This window comes from Mus pahari, chromosome 11 (genome assembly GCF_900095145.1).
Source record: "Mus pahari chromosome 11, PAHARI_EIJ_v1.1, whole genome shotgun sequence".
Classification (NCBI taxonomy): domain Eukaryota; kingdom Metazoa; phylum Chordata; class Mammalia; order Rodentia; family Muridae; genus Mus; species Mus pahari.
This window is the reverse complement of record NC_034600.1, coordinates 47,832,780-47,856,200: the sequence shown is the minus strand read 5'-3', so window position 1 is coordinate 47,856,200 and position 23,421 is coordinate 47,832,780. Positions and strand designations below refer to the sequence as shown.

General features: G+C 35.4%; 1 protein-coding gene across 1 annotated transcript in view; it reads right to left on the bottom strand.

Annotated features, from left to right (window-relative positions):
• Hcn1 (hyperpolarization activated cyclic nucleotide gated potassium channel 1) overlaps window positions 1-23,421 on the bottom strand; it is a 356,122-nt gene that overhangs the window by 129,921 nt on the left and 202,780 nt on the right. Inside the window, exon 3 of the mRNA XM_021208583.2 lies at window positions 19,238-19,399. Coding sequence (XP_021064242.1) covers window positions 19,238-19,399 — 162 coding nt within the window. The remainder of the gene's footprint in view (window positions 1-19,237; window positions 19,400-23,421) is intronic.

The following is a 23,421-nucleotide window of genomic DNA, read 5'->3' as shown; positions in this document are numbered from 1 at the left end:
AACAGTGCACTGCATAGGCCATTAGTATGATCTGTTAATCACTAAATCTATGAAAGTAAAATTTCCAAAAGTCACTTTCCTTAGTACAATAAAAGACATTTTTAGTATTATGACTTCAAAATTCCTTAGCATCCCTCATGTTCATGATCATAGGCACCACATTTATATAATACACATCAAAGATGTTCATACAGGACACCATTGTCCTTCCTCTTCCCTAGGGGGAAAGGAGGGTTCTTCAAGATTCAGAAACCAATACAACTGATTCTGTATATAAAAGGGAAGGCAGTGAAAACACACCTATGAAACCTCAACAATATGGTTGCCTAAAAAGACCCAAAGCACAACCTCAAAAGATGTGCCAATGTAGGTAGTAAAAATATCACAAGACCTCAACCCTAGATGAAGAACTTCAGACAAATAATGGCTCTTGAGATAGAGGCAGAAATGTTCTTCCCCAGGAATAAGCATTTTGATATATTCTTAAATAAAGCATTCATAAACACATAATACAAGTGAAGAGTCACAGTAAATAACATATATTACTATAGTTAATATAAATATTATATTTATATTTTATATAAATTTAAATATATTTCTACTTATATTTCATATAAATATATAATGATAATATATTATGTAAATTATCATATATTTTTTGATTACTGTGAAGAATGATTTCACTTATTTGATTAGGTTTATTCCTAGACTTTTTTTTGAAATAGCAAGCTATTATGAATAGGAGTGTTTTCATAATCTTTCATATTTTGATAAACTGAAAGGTTATTAATATTTCTAAGTTGATTTCATATAGTATATCTTTACTGAGCCTACTGATAATTTCTAGAAGTTTTCTGGTGAAATTATTGGAATCCGTTATAGATAAAATATAACAAAATAGAAAAAATCTAATTATTTCACTTGTGGCTATTATAAATAAGGCTGCTATGAACAAAGTGGAGCATATGTCCTTACTACATGTTGGAGCATCTTCTGGGTATATACCATATGCACCTCAAAAGAGGAATGGATACAGAAAATGAGGTACATTTACACAATGGAATACTACTCAGTTATTAAAAACAATGAATACATGAAATCCTTAGGCAAGTGAATGGAATTTCCAATCACAAAAGAACAAACATGGTATACACTCACTGATATGTGGATATTAACCCAGAAGTTCATAATACCCAATTCACAGACAAAATGAAGCTGAAGAAGAAGGAAAACCAAACTATGGATACTTCAGTCTTTCTTAGGAGGAGGAACAAAATACCCATGGGAGGAGACACAGACAAAGTGTGGAGCAGAGACTGGAGGAAAGGCCATCTAGAGACTGCCCCACCCCATTTACAGTCATCAAACCCAGACACTATTGTGGATGCCACCAAGTGCTTGTTGACAGAAGCCTGATATAGCTGTCTCTTGAGAGGTTCTACCAGTGCCTGAAAAATACAGAGGTGAATCCTTGCAGCCAACCATTGGACTGAGCACAGGGTCCCCAACAGAAGAGCTAGAGAAAGGACCCAAGGAGCTGAAGGGATTTGCAGCCCCATAGGAAGAACAACAATATGAACTAATCAGTAGCCCCAAAGCTCCCAGGAACTAAATATCCAACCAAAGAGTGCACATGGTGGGACTCATGAATCCAGCTGAATATGTAGCAGAGGATGGCCTTGTCTGTCATCAATGGGAGGAGAGGCCCTTGGTCCTGTGAAGGCTGTATGCCTCAGTGTAAGGGAAAGCCAGGATCAGGAAGTGGGAGTGGGTGGGTTGGTGAGCAGGCGGAGTGGGAGGGGATAGGAGTATCCTTCGGGGGATAAACCAGGAATGGGGATAACATTTGAAATGTAAATAAAAGAAAAATATCTAGTTAAAAAAATCTAATTATTAGGAGTAATCAAATTTCTTAATTTATGTCTATTTATTTTCTTGATATTGTCTTATTAATATAGTTAGTGCTTTAAGCACTGTATTACGAACAAAATCTATACATCAAGCAATATTTTTAGAGAATGAAATTTCCTGATTATTCTTGACCTTTGTTATACCAAGAAAAATTTGAAAACAGAAGATGGTAAAAGAAGTTTTCATTTCTTTTGATATATGATAAACTGTGTTAAATTGCAATTTGACAATTGGACTATTGGACAACCATTTTCTTTGTTTCAATTTATGTATTTATTCATTCATATTTATCCTGATCACAGAACCACCTCATCTCAGTACTCCCCAACCCCACAGAAACACAAAGAGCCTCTTCCTTCCCTTCCTGATTGAGGTAACCTTGGCAGTCATATGTTTAACTATAGTGTTCTATAAAATGTAATACAGGATACGACAGTGAATTAGATCTATATTAATTCTATGGACAAACATTTAAAAAGTGGTCATGAATCATTTTCCCCATACATTACATTTGAGAGTTTCCACACAAACCGTCGTAAAGTGCAAAAAGGTTTAGATTATGACTAGTTTTGATTTAGTGATGTACAATGGATTCCAAGTGTTCTGCACTTTGTTTTGGAACTGTCAAGTAAATGTCACTACACACACACACACACACACACACACACACTCACTCACAAATGCAAGCAAAAGGGATTAAACTAGTCTTAGGAAAGAACTAACATCTTTATTACATTTTAATAACATTAAGAGGAGATATTCATTTTTAGGAAAATAATTTGTAACACAGTTTTGTTTAATAAAAGTAGTAGGTGTAATATACCTACACAAGTTGAAGTTATCTGTAATGCAATCAATTGTGAAACATGCCATAGTAACTTTCTCTTATAAATTAAAAAAATAGTTCAGTTTTTCACCCATTATATTCCTAACAGAAACTAATTTGTGATTAATTAAATCTAGGAAGATATTTTTATTACATCAATGATATTTTTCTTGTCACTCATAGAGAAGAAGAAACAATAAATACTTATAAAATGTATATATATATATATATATATATATATATATATATATATATATATATTTCAGGAGAGCCACATGATTCAAAGGTTTTCTGTTAAGATTACATCAACGTGATCTATTACAAAGTAACCCAAATACTGAATCCATCAAGAGCATAAGATGAAATTCATAGAGAAATACCGCACATCTTTTGTTTGTTTTGTTTTATCATATTACTATTATTATTGGTGTTGTTGTTATAATTTAGGTGCTAATGATAGAAAGAGTGTAGATCTGGGTAGGAGAAGAAATCATGAAGAACTTGGAGGAGTTGTGAGAGGGAAACCATAATCAGAATATAACATATGAAAAATATTTTTAATAAAACAATCTCTAAAAATAATATTTTTCATTTCATACTGCATGTTACAACTCATATATTTTATAACACAGTAATGTGCTTTAATACTTTCATTTTAAATTTACTATTAAAAATTTACATGCAAAATAATGCGTTAGATTGTGGCATCAATGTATGTAAATTTATTAATTACCTCTCCCCACAATGCTTTTGTCCATTCCCCTGGCTTCTTCATGTCTCATGTAGTCCATTTCTTCTTCACACCTTTCTGATACCCTCCCAAAAATCTTTCTCCTGTAATGGTCCCTTTTCTTTTTATGAACATAGAATACATACATACATACATCAATACATACATATTTTTCTTAATTTCTAAATATGCTGACAAAGAATAAGATTAGATTATTGAGAAATCTAGTTCTTTTTTTTTAAAAGATTTATTTATTTATTTATTATAATTAAGTATACTGTAGCTATCTTCAGACATTCCAGAAGAGGGAGTCAGATCTCATTACAGATGGTTGTGAGCCACCATGTGGTTGCTGGGATTTGAACTCAGGACCTTCGGAAGAGCAATCGGGTGCTCTTACCCACTGAGCCATCTCACCAGCCTGAGAAATCCAGTTCTTGAAGCACAAAGTTAATCATCTATATCAGAATGTATAATTTATCCTGCATACGAGTGGACTTAAGCCTGGAATTACTTTTGAAGGTATCATTTCAAGAATAGAAATATAAAATCAGTAAGTGTTTTAATATCAGAAAGAATACAATATGTTTGCCTGATTAAAAAATAGTTCTTTAGTGCTTATTTCTTCTAAACCTTAACTCAAATTTCCCATTTGACAACCAATATTACAATTACTGGTATATATTAAAACTGCAGCTATAAAAACCCTAAGTCATCATGCCTTTAGCACAAGCTGTGGAATTCTCATCTTCATCTTCCCCTTCCTCTTCTAATGTGTTCCAACAATGTTCTGGTTACCAAAGGAAAGTCCATTTGGTTAGACTCAGCTTTTTTTCCTCTCCCATCACAAGGCCTCATTAAATATAACTCTGCAATTGAGTATATTTTCTTTCTGCTTTGAGTTAGCTGTGCCTTTGATAACTGAAGTCAGCTTATCAACAATAGATCAAAAGCTTCTCAAATTTAAAGACAAAATGATGTGCATATCCCTTTGTCTTTCCTTTTGACAATCTTATCAAAGTTTAGATTGGGATGGGGTAAGGTGATAATCAAATTTTACCCTACTCAGTTCTTTGATCCCTATACACAAAGGTAATAATTTTATATACATACATACATACATACATACACACACACACACACATTTTCAACAAGTTCTCCCATTATATCTTATACACATCCCTTTATGTAAAATAAAAGGAGACCATTATCATATGCTATAACTTGCTTTTTATAGTCAGTGCTTGTTCTGACTACACAGAAATTCTCTGAAACAATTTCTTTTATGAATCGAATATCCCAAGTTGTAATTTGCTACGTCTTGATTCACTCTCTGTGTAAACCATTTTCATATACCCTGGACACAATTCTAAAATGTTTGTGGTTTCTGTAAAACTCTCTGGGAATACCCTACCATCTCTTCTCTAACCTATCACTATTTTAGGGCATAGTGCACATGCGCAAACAGACTGATCTCATTTGTAATATCAAAGTACTGATTTATGAGTACAATTTCCTAAAGATGTACCCATAAATTCGGTTTAACAATTTCACCTCTACAGAAGACAATATTAAGCAAGATGGAATGTATCCTACTTACATTCTGCTCTCATCACAATTGTGGGGTTCCCTGGAGGAGAGTTATGCAATTCTGGATTCTTCTCTTAGCAAACAGCACTAGTTTTTCTCTTATTCGAAATGTCCCTACCAGGTATCTTTGTGGCCTCAGGACATTTGTTTAATATTCTGCAGACGGCAGCAAGTAAAAGCAGTTTTGCACTGAACTTATATAGAATTTTTTCCCTAGGTTTATACGATATACACTTACTTTTTGTATGTCTTTCTTCACTTCTTATTCCTTGTATATAGGATGTTAGCTTCTAGTCCTAGCTATCCAAATCATCAACACACACACACGCACACGCACATGCACACGCACACACAGACACACACACACAGCTGTCATGATCCCAGATTTAACTCAAACTATGTAATTAAAAGTGACCTTGAATTTCTGAATCTCATGTCTCCTTTTCCACAGTGCTGGGTCTGCAGACATGTGCCAGCATGACAAGTTTTATGAGGTGCTGGGGACAGAATCCAGAGTCTTACGTGCACTAGACAAGCACTCTCCTCACTGAGCTTGATCCCCACGTATCTTAATTTCATTTCCTGTTGCTGTGATGAAATAGTCTAAGAAAAGTAACATTAAAAAGAGGGGGATTATTTTACTTCCCACAGAGGGTCAAATTTAAGAGAATTTCCCAAGCATGAAAGATTTCCATTTTTCATGCAACACACTCTGATTTTTGACTTTGAATGCAATTTAACTGCTTCCAAGTTCTGGCGTCTCAAGTCCTCCATTGTAATTTACTATGTCTAGGAATTTTTTTCTATCAAATATATATCTCTTCTCTCTTAAGTTGTTTTTTGCCAGGGTCCAATGTTTGAGAGATCTCGGGGGTCATCCTATAGGATAGCCCCTCTCCTCAGCTTCTTTCAGCCTTCCCTTATTTAACAACAAGGGTCAGCTGCTTCTGTCCATTGGTTGGGTTCAAATATCTGCATCTGACTCTTTCAGCTGCTTGTTGGGTCTTTTGGAGAGCAGTCATGAAGATATCCACTTTCCCCATATCTATTCAATCCAGTAGTACTAGAAGTGTTAGCTAGAACAATAAGACAACAAAAGGAGATCAAGGGGATACAAATTGGTAAAGAGAAAATAAAGGTATCACTGTTTGCAGATGATAGTATACATATGCGACCCCAAAAATTCTATCAGAGAACTTCAGCTGATAAACAACTTCAGAAAAGTGGCTGGATATAAAATTAACTCAAATAAATCAGTAACCTTCCTTCATAGAAATGATAAACAGACTGAGAAATAAATTAGGGAAACAACTCCCTTCACAATAGCCACAAATAATATAAAATATCTTGGAGTAACTCTAACCAAACCTATATGAAAGACCCATATGACAATAACTTCAAGTCTCTCAAGAAAGAAATTGAAGACGATCTCAGAAAATGGAGAGATCTCCCATGGTCATGGACTGGCAGAATTAACATAGTAAAAATGGCCATCCTACCACAGGCAATCTATAGATTCAATGCAATCCACATCAAAATCCCAACACAATTCTTCAAAGCCATGGAAAGAGCAGTTCTCAAATTCATCTAGAGAGACAAAAAACACAGAATAGTGAAAACAAATCTCTTTTTAAAAATTATTGGATATTTTCTTTATTTTCATTTCAAATGTCATCCCCTTTCCTGGTTTTCCTCCCTCTTGGAAAGACCATATCACATTCTACTTCCCTCTGCTTTTATGAGGATGTTAACCAACAAAAAAAAGTACAAAATACCCAAGATACAGTCCATAGAACTCAAAAAGGTCAACCAACTGAAATGCCCAACTGAGGACTCCTCAGTTCCACTTGGTAGAGAGAAGAAAGCTATCACAAGTGGGGATGGAGGGAGGGACCCTGGAGGGAAAGTGCAAGGCGGGAGATTGGGGAAGGGAGGGGAACTTGATCTGGTATTGGGTGAGGATAATAGACTGAAGCCTGAGGGCCAGAAGAAAGAATGGAAACAGGCAACTTCAGGAGATAGGAGGTTGGGGGGACCTTCTAGAATGCACCAGAGACCTGGGAGGTGAGAGACTCTCAGGATTCAAAGGGAGGAGGGACTTTAGATGAAATGCCCAACAGTAGGGAGAGGGAACTTATAGAGCCCACCTCCAGCAGGAAGACAGAACATCAAGTGAGGGATGGGGTTGCCATCCTACAGTCACAACTCTGACACCTAATTCTCCTTGTCCTAAAGAATTACAGGGATGGAAATGGAGAGGTGCCTGAGGAAAAGAAGGTCCAGCGACAGGTCAAAATGGGATCAAGCTCAAAGGGAGGTCCCAAGGCCAGACACTATTACTGAGGCTGTAGAGCTCACAAACAGGGACCTTGCCAGTGTACTTGGTCATAGCAAAAAATGAATAATTCATTAAAAAAGCTATCATCATCTATTTTAAATAAGAATATTCTATATCAATTTATAGACGAGTAATTTCAAACCCAAACTAAAAAATAAAAATATTCATTATAAATTATATATATATATATATATATATATATATATATATATATTACTAAAATATAATACTTACATTATGAATTAGTATTTTCCATATTTAAAAGAGGATATCAAGGCATCAATAATTAGGCAAACTGCCCAAGGCCATACTACTGGTCTAGAGAAGAGAACTGGTAGCTGAATCTAATATATTCCAAAGTGCAAACATCCATCTCCTTTTCTGTGATGCTACTCAGGTATATGTTCAAAGCACTGGCATGCTCGATATCAGGGTCTGACCATTTAACCTTAAACAACCCTTTTTTTTTTTTTTCCTTTTTAAGATTTTGGTCAGAGTAGACTGCCATGATTCCTCAAACATCCAGTCTAAGAACTCATATTTGTTTTGCTTTGTTTTGTTTTTTTTCATGAAAAGGAAGTGTCCATGACCCAGAATTGAATCTTTTCCCATTTCTGTTGTGTTCTAAGGGACCTTTGCAAAATATATTTGAGATTAACATTACAATCACAAAGGTTCAGACAATATAAGTTACATATCAATTATCTTAACAGATTTTATAGTAGACATTATAGTTGACATCTGATTCAATGGCATATTGAGATATCTTTTTCTTCACTTCATAGTGTGGCCACAAAAGTGGTGCCAGTAGAGAATGCATTGCATTTCATTGATGTGTGTTTTGGGGGAAGCACAAATTTAACGTGGCAGATGCCCAAATTTTCCTTCTGTGATTTTCATAACCAAACATATGCTCCCCTACCCACCCACTCCCACTTCTTGGCCCTGGCATTCCCCTATACTGGGGCATATAAAGTTTGTAAGACCTAGGGGCCTCTCTTCCCAATGATGGCCGACTAGGCCATCTTCTACTACATATGCAGCTAGAGACACGAGCTCTGTGGGTACTGGTTAGTTCATATTGTTGTTGCACCTACAGGGTTGCAGACCCGTTCAGCTCCTTGGGTACTTTCTCTAGCTCCTCCATTGGGGACCCTGTTTTCCATCCAATAGCTGACTGTGAGCATCCACTTCTGTGTTTGCCAGGCATTGGCATAGCCTCACAAGAGACCGCTATATCAGGGTCTCTTCCTGCTTTTATCTCTTGAGTTCTTAGATTAAACATCTGAACCACCACACCCAATTTCATGTGATGCTGGAAATCCAAACCAAGGTCTGAACACAGGAGTTAATGCATGCTACCCACGTACCCTAACAAGTACACTACAAGTCCTTCCCTGTGGTCATATGTTTCTAAAATAACTTAGTAGAATCAAAGTCAAATTCTTCTGTATTAAAGAGCTGTAATTCAACCTAAGGTTTATGTAATTCAAATTTAATTTGCAAACAAAACGGGACATTAGAATTTGTTCCAATATGCTCATCCCCATAAAATAATTCATATATAAGAAGGAAGAAAGTTGTTTAGAAACACTTTTGCTTTTGAGAGATGCCACGTTTTTGTTGAACAAGGAGTGTTAACCAGACAGACTTTCCTAATGGACAGAAAGAAGATGGCAAACAGAAATCATAGCACTCAGCAGGCTGCTGACCTACTTTATTATTATAAGTTCATATTGGCTATGAATGCATTTTTTTTTCAGTAGAGCTACAATGATTTGTCAGCAAATTACTAACCTTTTGTTAGGCCATTTTCGAAAACTCTGTTATGACAGTACTTTCTATTTTGGAAAAAAGTCAATACTACTGTAATAATACAATTCTAATACAGAGAAATTGAAATATAAAGTCTATTACTCAACCCCAAGAGAGGACAAATGTTTTCCTTCAATTCCTAGTTACATTACCTTGGCATCTTTCCTTAAGTCTATTAGTTTAGTTACATTATTGGAGACAGTCATTATATAAGTACTTGAATGGACATGATACTTAAAAATGTTTTAGTCTGTCATCAGTAGATAATATAATCATCCTAGGTTTCCATGATAAATTCACTTATGAATATATCTTGCTTTTGTCCTCTCAAACTATTTACTTATAAGAAAATGTAACAGCATTGTTCATATGCGGTCCCTAATTTTTTTTTATTATTATTGTAGATTGGAAGCTAGAGTTAATTTAGAAAACTTGAGATTCTCTATTTTTGAGGTCACTCTAAAAAAGCCAGATGACAATAGTTGAAATGAGTTCTTTACTACTGTGTGGTCCTTTGGTTTATACTCTTTCCAACCTTACACCTTAATGTATCCAAGATTCAGGGCCACCACTGACATATCACTGGGCGATTAGGGGAAAAAGCACTGTATGAGTTGTTAAGCAAGGCTTGAAGAGACAGTGCAAATGTCTTAATTTCCAAGGATACTCAGCTTGGTCAACAAAAGTCAGGCACACTATTCTATAACACTTGATCCATGCTCAGGGGTCTTGAGGGTAGTTCATACAATCTCAATTTAGATTAATTTTAACAATAGGTGTGCAGGCCTTTCAGTTGCCTTGGATTATAAATTCTCTCAGAGTAAAGCTTATAGTTTATTTAACATTGTGTATTTCTCAGCACCAAGGGGAAAGATATATGAAGGAATGCTTGCTGGAGCAATGGGACAAATGTGGATATAGACTTAGTTTTATTCTTCACTGTGTACTTGGTACCTAAAATCTAGCATAAGAATGACCTCAGTGCATTGTCCAGAAAGAGAACTGCTAATACAGACTCAGATCATAGAGGACCCAAGTGCAGGAAAATGAGTGATATATCTTGAATCATAGAGATGTTTAGAAGAGAAATTGTTCTGCAATGGTCGTCTCTATAATTTGTTCTGCTGGTGTTTCCCCTATGCATCTCTACTAAGTTTTATAGTTACAAATTAAAACAAGCCTCTGATAAGTTAAGAATGGTACATCAGTGTTCAATGGTTGAACACGGAACTGAAAATTGACAAAGGCTTACACAGCATATAGCACATATGTCATTTCTTTTAACAGGAAGGAATTGGAAGGGTGTGTGCCTATTTGGGCGAATGCCTTCTATACTGTCTTGAATGAAAGTAAAACTGAATAGTAGCTTGAGTTTCCAATTAAAATTCATATATAATATATATGTGTGGGTATATAATATATAATTTAATATATGTTATATTATGATATCAGGATACACTAATGTGATATGTATTAGAAATTTATATTTACTAATTATATATTGGAAGAATATTTCATGTTTTTATGTAATAATAATTATATATTGGCAGATTTTTTTATATCTCTATAAGCAGATTACCTTAGTGTTGTTAGTTCACACATTATTCTTCATAGACAGTGCTAATATTTCATAACCAAACAAAAATTTTTTTAAGCAAAAATCCCAAAAGCACATTTATTTGGACATCTATAATATGGGATATATTATATTTATTGTCAAAAACTTGGTAATGTCTAAAGAACAAATGGATACAGAAGCTGCAAAAGCAAAGACAGTAGACAATCCTATTAGAATAGCTGTTTTACAGATATATTTCAAAGGAATCCCAGTTACTTCCTTGATCAAGTACTAATTCCTGAGCATTGTATGAAGGGTTGGGAAAGAATTTGTGATGTATCCATTTAATGCCAATAATGTGATCTATAGATTATAAGCTGAAGAGTAGAGTTACAGAAACTAAAATTATACTGTGATATTTGTGATTGTTCATAATTTAATTTGAAGTCATTAGTACTCAAAAACAAATGAGAAACTAGAAAATCATTTCATTTTATAAATTAGATGGATAAAAAATTAACTCGCAGAAATCAGTAGCCCTACTACACACAAATGATGAACAGACTGAGCAAGAAGAAAGAGAAATGGCTTTCACAATAGCCATAGATGATTTATACTATCTTGAGGTAACTCTAACCATCAAGTAAAAATCTTATATGATAAAACTTCAAGACCTTGAAAAATAAATTAAAGAAGATATCAGGACATGGGAAGTCCTCCCATGCTCATGTATCAGTAACATAGTAAAAATGGCCACCTTACCAAACACAATAATTCTCTGCTTTGTATGAAAACACACATACATGCACACACACACACATACACACACACACACACACACACACACACACACATACACACACACATACCATAAATGTAACTGAAACAACCCAGGATAATAAAAGATCTGTACTGCAGAGGTAACATTATTCTTGACCTCAAGTTGTATTACAGAGTTATGGTAATAAAAACAGCATGGTATTGTCAAAAAACAAAACAACAACAACAACAACAACAACAAAACAAAACAGAAATGCCAGTAAATAGAAAAAAAAATTGAGGAACCAGATGTAAGTCCACATATCTATGGATACCTAATTTTGATAAAGAAACCAGTAATATACACTAAAAAAAAAAGTATCTTCCTTAAATGGTGCTGGTCAAACTGGACACTTACACATAGATGCATCCAAATAAATTCATGCATATCACCCTGCACAAAAGTCATGTTCAAATGGTTCAAAGCTCTCGACATAAAACCATTTACTTTCTACACTGAACATGCTAGAAGGGAAAATGGGAAATAACCTTGAACTCATTGGCACAGCAAAGTATTTTCTGAACATAGTGCCATTAGCACAGGAACTAAAATCAATAATTAATAAATGGGACCTCATTAAGTTGAGAGCCAATCTAGATGTTCCTCAACAGAAGAAGGGATGAAGAAAATATGATACATTTACATACTGGAGTTACTCAACCATTAAAAAATGAAATCATGAGATTCACAGGTAAGTGGATTGAGCTAGAAGAAAAAAAATCATCCTAAGGGAGGTAAACCAGACTCAGAGAGAAAATTTATGAATTTTCATTTGCTTATATGCAGATATTAGCTGTTAAGTCAGTGGTAGCCAATTCACAATTCAGAGACCACAGAGATTAGGTATTGTATAAGGAATCATGGGAGGTGGGGATAGGGGGTGCAGATACATCTCTTTTGGCACGTGAAATAAGATAGGTAGTTGTGGATAGATGGTGGTAACTGGAACATGAGGATTAAATGGAGAGAGGGGGAGAAGAACAAGATTAGAGAGGGGATACAGAAAGACAGCTGAAATTAAGGAGCATTTGAGGGGGTCAAACGGGAACTTAATACAGTAGAAGTGCCCTAAAGTATATACATTTATGGAGGCAGCATAAATGATATGGTCAAATAGTGGGAAAGACAGGACCCCAGCTAATCATATCATGTTACCATATTGATTTACATCTACTTGAGTTGTTGGTGAACGTGTTCTCATGGGATCCCTCAAACAGCCCAGGTTATTGTCAAGACTATAGATTCCACTCCACCAATCGACAGCAAGGCACAATTGCTGAAGACAATCCCTATACAACTCATCATTTAAGGAGAACTCTGCCCGTTACCAAACCCTGTGATCTATCACATTGTCCTGCCTAGAAGGTATGATAGTACAATAGTGGTACAGGTTTCATTGGAGTAACCAGCTAATGTTTGATTTGGCATTGATTTGGCATAAAGCTCATTCAACAATATGGAACTTATAACATGACACTGTTTGGGTGGCCAAGAACCTGAGACAAGATAGCCCAAGAACCTAGGGAGAAAAAAAAAATACTGATGTTCTAAAAAAAAATGTATAAAATGACTACTGATGATATTCTGCTATACTTATAGATCAGTTTCTTGCTCAGCCAGCATCAGAGAAGTGTCCCCTTGTAGCAGATGGACACAAATTCTGGTCCACAGCGAGATATTATCTAGAGAGTAAGAGATCTTGGAACGCACAAACTCTAACTGGGATGTGTCCACTAAATCCTTCCTAGGAGGGCTCAGGGAACAGTAATGCAGTGGAGGCAGAAATACTGTAAGTACGAGAGGAGATAGAGGACACCAAAACAAAACAAAACAAACAAACAAACAAGTTCCTAGGCCCTCTGCGCATCTGTAGCAGATGTGTAGCTCAGTCTTCATGTGGGTCCTGAACAACTGAAGCAGGATTCTCCCAAAAATCATTGCATGTTGGTGGGTTATGTTCTAGCCTGGCTGCTTTGTCTGGCTTCAGTAGTAGAGGATGCATGCACGCAGGCCCACAAAGACATGATGTGCCAGAATGTCAAGATACTCAGGAGGTGCCCCACCCTCTCACAGAAGAAAGAGAGGGGAAGAGAGAGTGGGATTGTGGGAGGGAGTGACCAGGAGGGGGAACAGCAATTTATCAGGATGTAAAATGAATAAGCAAACAAGCAAAACAACAACACGAAACCAAGACTCTCTAAATAAATAGGATCCACTCACAGATGAACTCGCAGAGACCGAGGCAATATTGTTCTAGATGGGGCTGCACCCAACAGAGTCCTAGTGATAAATGATAAGTACACATACCCCTAGTCCTAACATAGACACAGTTTCCAACAGATAATCAATGTAAATTAAAATTTTATTTTCATTCAATCAATTATCCTTTGAGAGACAAACTACTCTTGAATATAGTTGACATGCCCTGAAGTAGAGGCCCAACAAAAACTTGAACTCAGCAGTATCTTTGGAGGTTTTTTGTCTCATAATGTTGCGTCATGGCTCTAACTATTTTTAAAATTTTAATTTTTGTTAGTTAATTTGTTTTTTGTTTTTGTTTTGTTTTGTTTTTCTTCTCTCTTTTTAGCATACAGTAAGTGATAAGTTTATGACTTCCAGCTTAGGATTTCTATGGGATTCCTGAGTATGCGAATATTTCTTATGCCCTCTCTTGGTTTATTCTTGTGTTTGCTTGTCTTGTCCAATTCTGATGTGTTAGTGTTTGCTTTACTTTATAGATTATTATATTATACTAATTATATTATAACTATTTATATATTAATTATATTGTAAGGCTCCCTTAGAAGCCTCTTATTCTCATATTTTTGTTTGTGAGCCTAGCCCTTTATGGCTGAGCCATCTCTCCAGACTGCCTATTGCTCTTCTAATGAAACACAGAAAGGGGATGGATCTGGATGGGAGGAGAGGTGAGGAGCAAGTGGGAGAGCAGAGGGAAGAGAAACCATTATTAGGGACATCACATGCAAAAAAAATCTATTTGCAATAAAAAGGAAATCATTCAATAAAACAATAACCTCATATGCTTAGCTTACTAATAATAATCTCATTTAACATACTAAATGAATTTTAAGTCAAATACTAACAACATAATAAAACAGACACATTGTAATTAATATACTTGATTTAGAATGTTTCCCTCAACCAAGTAACCTCCTCCATTAAATATACTGCTGTGAAGTGATTAGTTTTTCTAGGGCATGATTCATCAAAAGCTTGTGTTGTGGGCCTCAAGTTTCTAATGTGTTTTCCATTTTACGTTTATGAAAATGTTGTATATCATTGACCATGTCATTTAGCCACATTGGATTAAATGTATTATTTTCATATCATGCCTACAAGCTAACCATATGGTTAGTAGTTAGTAAACACTTTTTGGTATTTCATATTCCAGTCAGAAAAGTAAATCTATGAAGTATTCAAAACATTCTAGAGTCATAATATGCTTACATTAGAGGATTTGGCAAGATAACCAACATGTAACCATTCATCTGAAAGCCTATAGGTAGAAGATATGGGCTGCCCAAGTGAAATCTGATAGTCTTGATCATGGAAGAGCATGTTCTAAAGAACATATTATGCTGGAAAATATTTATGTCATGATGACATTTCATACAATGTGAAAATATTTTAGAAAAAGGTAATTAATGTGAAATTTAAATTATACTATGGTCTTCTCTTGTCATGTTCCTAAATTAATATTTTATATTTGTAACTGAATCCAATGCTATTGCCCTTAACCACTTTATAATAAATTAGTGTATTCTCAGTGATTTATAAAAGCAAGCAAACCACAGGATGTCATAGAAATGTAACACATTTTCTTAGACATTAATTATCTGTCAAAACTAATATCTTAATTCAGAAGGAATTTTGTAATTCAAATTCACTTCTTAAATGGAAACAAGCAAATGTTACAAATGCTGAGCAGGATGAAAACCTGTTCTTGCTGCATCTCCCAAGTCAGGGTGTCCTTTCTCTTCACTTAAGGAGTCCACTAAGTTCTTTTATTGGTTCCTTCAACATAATGCTTAAAATTACTTTAAAAATTTGTAAATTTATGAGCAAACAAATGAGTGTTAGGTTTATTTTTATGGAACAAAATATAAATTGGAAAAGTTACCATAACAATGATTCTATTAAAACAATTACTAACACAGTGAGCAAAACTATAGTCTAGTTATGGTGTTAACATCAAATTTCTAGTCAAAGACTGTAACAGGAATCTCTAATCATAGGTTTTTATGGCAATAACTAGCTAACTGGATGTGTAGATAGAAAGATATAAATCAAAATTTTAATATGTATGCAGTTCTTAATAATACTTAATGAGATACATGTAGTTAGCTTAATATAAAAATAGTTATCTTGTGTCTTATATAAGACTTGATTTCCATTCTCAAAGTTTTTACCTTAAAATTTTATTTTTCCACAAATTGAAAAAGAATCAGATGGACAGTTTTATTTTGTAAGTATTGAATATCAAACACTGAATTTAGAGGAGTTTTTGTTTCACATTAAGGATTCTTTCCAATCATCATTCTTAACTGATCTATGTAGAAGGGAGGAAAAATTACTTGGGAGACAATAGTGTGAATATGGAAGAGTAAATACAGGTTTGGGGTGATATAAGTGAGAAATTCTCCCCAATAGGTTCATGCATTTAATCTTGTGGTCCCCTGTTGGTGGCACTGCTTGGGGAAGTTGTAGAAACTTTAGAAATTGACCCTTGCTATAGGAAGCAAACATTGATCGTGGGCTTTGAGAGGCTACATCCTAACCATGCTTTCTGTTTACTGAGCTTCTGAAGCATGGATGTAAATGGAGTCTGCCATCTTCTTGCTCCTGTGATCCATGTCCCTGTGATCTATGTCTTGCCCACAATGACAGACTCTATCACTCTGAATAAACACTTCGTCCATAAAAAATGATCTATATAGTCTTGTTTAAAGATATTCTAGTGTGCATTGGAATAGACATAGTCAGCTACAAATGAACTATACCTATGACAATCCATTCTATCCATGTAAAAGATGATTCACATAATTTCTGAAAATTCTAGTTTTTTTAAAGAAAAAGAAAAAGAGACCAAGAAGTGATTTGCAGCTTTCAACAATAATTTTGTATAACAAGAGAAGATAATGAAGATTGAGGCTTTAAAAACAATAAACACAGCACAATGTGCACCAATTCACAGAGTCTCTCTCTGTGTTTCTGTCTCTCTCTGTCTCTGTCTCTGTCTCTCTCTGTCTCTGTCTCTCTGTCTCTCTCTGTCTCTCTGTCTCTCTCTCTCTCTCTCTTTCTCTGTCTCTCTCTCTCTGACATACACAATTATATGCAGTCATGATTAAAGAAAAGTACTAAATACATTAAAATTTTACTGACAAAACTAAAACTATGCTTACAAGTAGATACATAACATATCTATCAATAATATACAATCAGTGGCATTTTTGTATCTACTTGAAAAGAGTTACTTTGCCTTTTCAATGATGGCAATTTTTCTGTAATATAACTTGAAAATTATAAAATAATAATCATTTGCCAAATGAAGTATTGCATGTATGCCAGCAATGAGTCACTTCTGAGATCACAGTTCTCATCTTTGCACTCTTCGCCCCATCAGCAACCTGATGACAGAGTGCCGCTTCTTGCCCTCCTAGATAGTGTCCTCAACCCTGTCTTTGCCATTTATGTTGTTTCCTCCAAGGTAAGCAAAGGGACAGGAAACATCGCAGATTTGAAACGTGCTCCAAGCCATACAGATTCCTTGCATTGTTCTTTATGAACTGCCAGGAAGCTTCTCTCTCTCTCTCTCTCTCTCTCTCTCTCTCTCTCTCTCTCTCTCTCTCTCTCTCTCTCTCTCTCTCTCTCTCTCTCTCTCTCTCTCTCTCTCTCTCTCTCTCTCTCTCTTAGATATTTTCTTTATTTACATTTCAAATGCTATCCTGAAAGTTCCCCATACTCTCCGGCCCTGCTCCCCTACCCACCCACTCCCAATTCTTGGCCCTGTCATTCCCCTGTACTGGGACATATAAAGTTTGCAAGACCAAGGGGCCTCTTCCCAAATAGGCCATCATCTGCTACATATGCAGCTAGAGACACAAGCTCTGGGGGTACTGGTTAGTTCCTATTGTTCTTCCACCTATAGGGTTGCAGACCCCTTCATCTCCTTGGGTACTTTCTTTAGCTCCTCCATTGGGCGCCCTGTGTTCCATCTGATATCTGACTGTGAGCATCCACTTCTGTGTTTGCCAGGCACTGGCATAGCCTCACAAGAGGCCACTATATCAGGGTCCCTTCAGCAAAATCTTGCTGGCATGTGCAATTGTGTCTGTGTTTGGTGGCTGATGGATCCCCAGGTGGAGTAGTCTCTGGATAGTTCATCCTTTCATCTTAGCTCCAAACTTTGTCTCTGTAACTCCTTTCATGGGTAATTTGTTCCCTATTCTAAGGAGGAATGAAATATCCACAAGTTGGTCTTCCTTCTTGGTTTTCTTGTGTTTTGCAAATTATATCTTGGGGAAGCTTTGGTGCTGAACAGTAGGTTGAAAGAAATTCATGTGTGAGATATTTTCTGAGCTGCCATCTGTGGTTCTAATGTGTTTTCTGAAAATTACCTTTTAGAAACTTAACTCAAGACTGTATAAGGTTGGCAGATGGACACTAATGGAAGTTGGGTGTCATTAAGACAGAAAAAAAAGTTGTCTTCAACCTTCTGCCATGTGAAAATTATTTCTTTCTATTCAGGAGATTCAGACACAAAGTGTCATTTTACAACTGGAGCCTGAACACGGAAGTGACTTGGTCTTGAACTCTGCAGACTCCCGAATCATGAGAAATCAATTCCTCTGTTTTATAAACTTTCCAGTCTGGTATTCTACTATAACATCACAAGCAGACTAGGATAGCACAGGAGACAAAGGTAAAAAAAAACTTTTTTGAATATAGATTTTGGTGAAAGATCAAAAAACTTATACATAAAGTGTATGCATCCATGAATGCATATGGGTGAGAGAGGTTACTATAAATTTTATGACTGCCTACCAACCAGGTGATGGATACATGATTTAAAGAAAGGTTTTAAAGAAAGCTTTCTCTCTTGGAATGAGATATTTAAGCAGATGTGAATGAAATAAATGTCATATCCAAATGATATCAGATCTCATATCAATGCATCTTACATTTATATTAATCTAGTTGGTTAAATAAAATCCAATTTTCATATAAAAATATTTATATATATTATAAAATGAAGATTAAAATTTATCTTTCACATTAATTTTACTTGCTCTAACAACAAAATATACTGAAATTTCATTGAACTTCATTCATACCTAATTTACAAACATGAAAAGATTTGTATGGTTATTGTATACATAAGTATGTGTGTTTATGTCAGGCCAATAAAGTATATCTCAGTATTAAAAGTAAAAAGTATAAAACTGGATGTTGCAACTCATATATTCCCAGGGATACAAGAATAACCTCTGGTTATATAAGTATGGTTCATCTAATTTCACATCCATGGAAGAAAAGTCTTTATAAAAGCAGACCACTCTAGCAGAAGTAGTTTGAAGTCTTGAGAACAATATTGCAAATTTAGAAAATAAACCACATGAGTTACTTACAACCATTTCATTTAGAGAAACCCAGCAATCTGGTGGGAAGTCCTGCAGCAGGGGGACCAGAAACTGAAGGCAGCCATCCCAGTGACACAGAAGTAGCATCATACCGATGAGGTTGAAGATCCTCACCACAGCACTGGCCAGGTCATAGGTCATGTGGAATATCTGTCGGCAAAATATAAAGGCATGCTGAAAAAAACCATGGGACGAATCGGGCATGCTACCAACAGCAGAACTGATGTGAGCTCCATGTATGAAACAAAAATAAGAAATATTGTTAAGATCAAGAAAGAGGTTAGGGTGTTTTAACCTTCATAATAAGGCTGGCCATTCTGCTCTGTGAGTATCATAACCAAGTGTAGATATCCTCACAAAATATGTAAGATGTAATACACAGTTTACCTGACATTAATGTTGATGGGTACTATCTTTGTGAACAAATCTTTGTTTTTTGCTTTTCTTTGCATTTATTTTATCATTATTATTATTATTATTATTATTATTATTGTTAATGTTTACTTACTTACTTTACATCCCACTCACTGTCCCCTTTCCTGGTTAGTAAATTGGAGTAACAGAGCCTTTGCTCTGCTTCACATTCTTTGTTAATAGTTTTGTTGAAGGTTGGGGGAAATATGAAAGGGCTGCAAAATAGAAGAAAGATGTGCATTACAAACTATCAGATCCTATAAAAGGTGATCTTCAGTACTGTTCCAGGTTTCTGAGGGCAGATACTTGAATAACTTGAGAATCCAACCTGAGCTTGGATAAGACCCTATGGACAGAGTAGCTGATGTTGTTAAAGAAGGCTTAGTACTTTAAAGTATAATATTCCGTAGAAAATATAATTTATAATAGGTGATATTATTTCAGAAAAAAAAACAAAATAATGACATTTTACATACTCAACAAAATGTCAAAAGTGGAAACATAATTCAAACTGGTTTTTGGATTGTTCATTTTTTTCTAGTTTTTATGGAAAATAGAATCAGAACCAGCATCTCCCCTTCATCACTATAGCCTAGTGTGGCAAGACAGAATCTACCTGGAGCAGACCAACATGCTAGGCTAAGATTGCAAATGCTAAGGCGTGAGAAAGCTTGCTCAAGAAAGGCGAGTGAGTGGACAGGAACACTGAGATACACATAAATCACATAAAACCCACCAAAAAGCTATGTGTCCCTAAGTAAATAGGATACAACTTGCTTTAAGAAATTACCCAAGTGGGGGGGGGAAGGTATAGGAGATATTCGGGATAGCATTTGAAATGTAAATGAAGAAAATATCTAATGAAATAAATTTAAAAAACAAAAACAAAAAGAAATTACCCAAGAAACATTTTCAAAACATACATCACATGTAACTAGATCTTTGTAAAAAATTTCCAATTTTAGAGTATGAATACTGATATATATATCACATATATGTGTGTGTGTATGTGTGTGTGTGTATGTGTGTGTATGTATATATTTGTGTGTATGTATCGATAGATAGATAGATAGATAGATAGATAGATAGATAGATAGATAGATGGATAGATAGAAAGATAGATAGATAGATTAAATAAAGAGACACATCTACTTTTACTTGTACTCAACAAATTGTTTTTAAATTTGGTGCATTCTATAAGCACTAACTTATTCTAAAAGACTTTTTAATATAACTGTAGTGAGGGAAATTTATCTTTGTAAAAACATACAAATTGTTCCAAACTCTCGTAAAGGTAGGGTGGCAGATACTAGAGCTCAGAAGAGACAGGGCACATATTTTGATATTACGACACCATACACACAATACATTTTGGAGCATCAGTGGAGAGTTCTTAAACATAGTCACACATAAGATCCAGAGTAAACTCAATGGGGCATAAAATCAAAACATGCTAAATATGGGAAAGCGATTCTTAGGGATGAAGAGACGGAAGAAAGGGATGTTAGTGGGAAGGGGTAGGGACAGTCATCTCAATGCAGCATATGCATCTGTGACATTCTCAAAGAACATCATGTACTAATAAAGACTATAATTACAATACAAGATCCATCATATGCCATTGTGGCAACAGCAGATAACTATATATTCTGAACAGCAAAACTACAGAGAGCAAATGTAAAGGATTCTTACTTCAAATTATTAGTATCAAGATAGACCTAATAATTAATAGTGAACTTGATTAAATCATATCACTGTTTGCATATCTTAAAATGCTATGTTGTATGTGATAAACAAAATTTTGTCAATTAAAAGTTTTGTAAACCTTAACTTAAAAGGAAATAAAGGATAGTTTTACTGTTTCCCTTAATTTTAAATTTGGCTTTGATTTTGGCAAAGTCACAAAAGAGTACTTTTGGTATTGGTCTCTCACATTTTTAATTAAAAACAGATTTTCACACACTATATTCTTATCATGCTTTCCCTCACCCAATTGCTTTCAGATCCTCCCTACCCATCCAATTCGACAGCATTTCCTTCTTCCTCGCTTTAGAAAACAAACAGGCAAAGAAAGAAAAAAACGAAAAAGAAAGAGATGGGGAAGGAGGGAGGAAAAACAAAAAAAGAAAGGAGAATAGAAAGACACACACAAACCAACAAAAACACAAAACCAGAAACCATAATAAACAAGCAAAGACAAACAAGACAAAATGGCCAAAGAAAACAATCTGAGACAAAAAGTCTACATAATACTGTTTGGTTTGTGTTGTGTTGTGTTGTGTTTGGTATGTGGTATATCTTAAGTGGGATTAGTATTTCCTGCAAAATTTCATGGGACAAACTAATTTTTCTTTGCAAGTAGATGTCAATTGCAGATAGGATCATTTATATTTCAAGCTACAAAGTTATAGAACTTGAAATGTGTTACACTCTGGTTCATCATTTCCTGTGGAATAATTCTCAGACGTTATTTGTGAAAATGTTTTCAGATAATTTGTCAGAGCATGTTTGATAGTATTAACTTAGAAACATACGAATTTGGGGAGAACTATATTTTTAAACATCTCTGTTTTGTGCATTTATTCAACTTTCTTGTGTGCTTATTCACCTTGTAATTCTTTAGCATTTGGAAACTTAGCCTAGAATGTAGGTCTGTTCCCCAGTGTATTCTGTCTTTGCAGACTAGGTGAATGCTGAACTGATAAAGGAGAAAAGCTGGTTCTGATTCTACTGTTTGTGATACCTAGGAAAATGAACAAGCAAAAAAGGTATATGTTCCAAAATATCTCAGTGTTTGCACATTGTGTAACTGTGGGATTCCTCATCTCCATCTACTGCAAGAGAAACCATCTCGTGTGCTGGCTGAGCAAGGCGACTCTTACATTTCTTAGTCACTGGATTCCTAGATAGAAACAATAGTAATATAATTGACACAAATATTATAAGATAATACATTGTTTTTGCTTCTATTTAATTCCTGGTACTGAGGTCAGAGCTCATGCCAGGTACTACAAAACTGTCCAACAACCTGTGGCTGGGAGGTAATAGTGCAATGGGGATGACCTTCTACTATTACATTGTTAAGTGTACATTGTACCAAACTACCTTCAGATATTTACCCTTATACCCACAACGCAGTAGCACTGTGCCTTCATCAGAAAAGTTTCTTTTTCAGTGGGAAGAGGTTAATACAGTGTCTCGTATTTGGTCAAACATGTACAGAGAACATTTGATAGTGGAGATTTTAGCCTTAAGTAGACATTTACACCATATCCAACTGTCTAAGGCTACAAGAAGATCAAGCAGAAAACAGCAGAATAGCTGTGAGAACCAGAGGTGAAGGGATGCTGCAGAGCCATGTCTGTGGACAAGAGAGGTCTGTGGTAGCTGAGATCCCAGGAAGGCTGTGATTCCTCACATTACACTTAAACAAGATCAAGCCAGATAAAATTCCAAGAGTGATGAGAACAAAAAGGTGTTGACTGCTGGGGTGATATGAAGTTGGTTGTCTTTAGGGTTTTGGTATCTTGCAAGTTGTCAGTACTACAGTGGATGTCCTTACACTCATGCACATATAAGTAGCAGCATTTGGAACTATTACATGAAGAAAAAGAAGGAGGGGATAAGAGGGAGAAGGAGGAGGAAGATGAAGAAGATGAAGAAGAATGAAGAACAGGAGAGTAGGAGGAGGAAGAAGAGGAAGAAGAGGAAAGGGGAAGAGGAAGAAAAGAAGAGGAGGAGGAGGAGGAGGAGGAGGA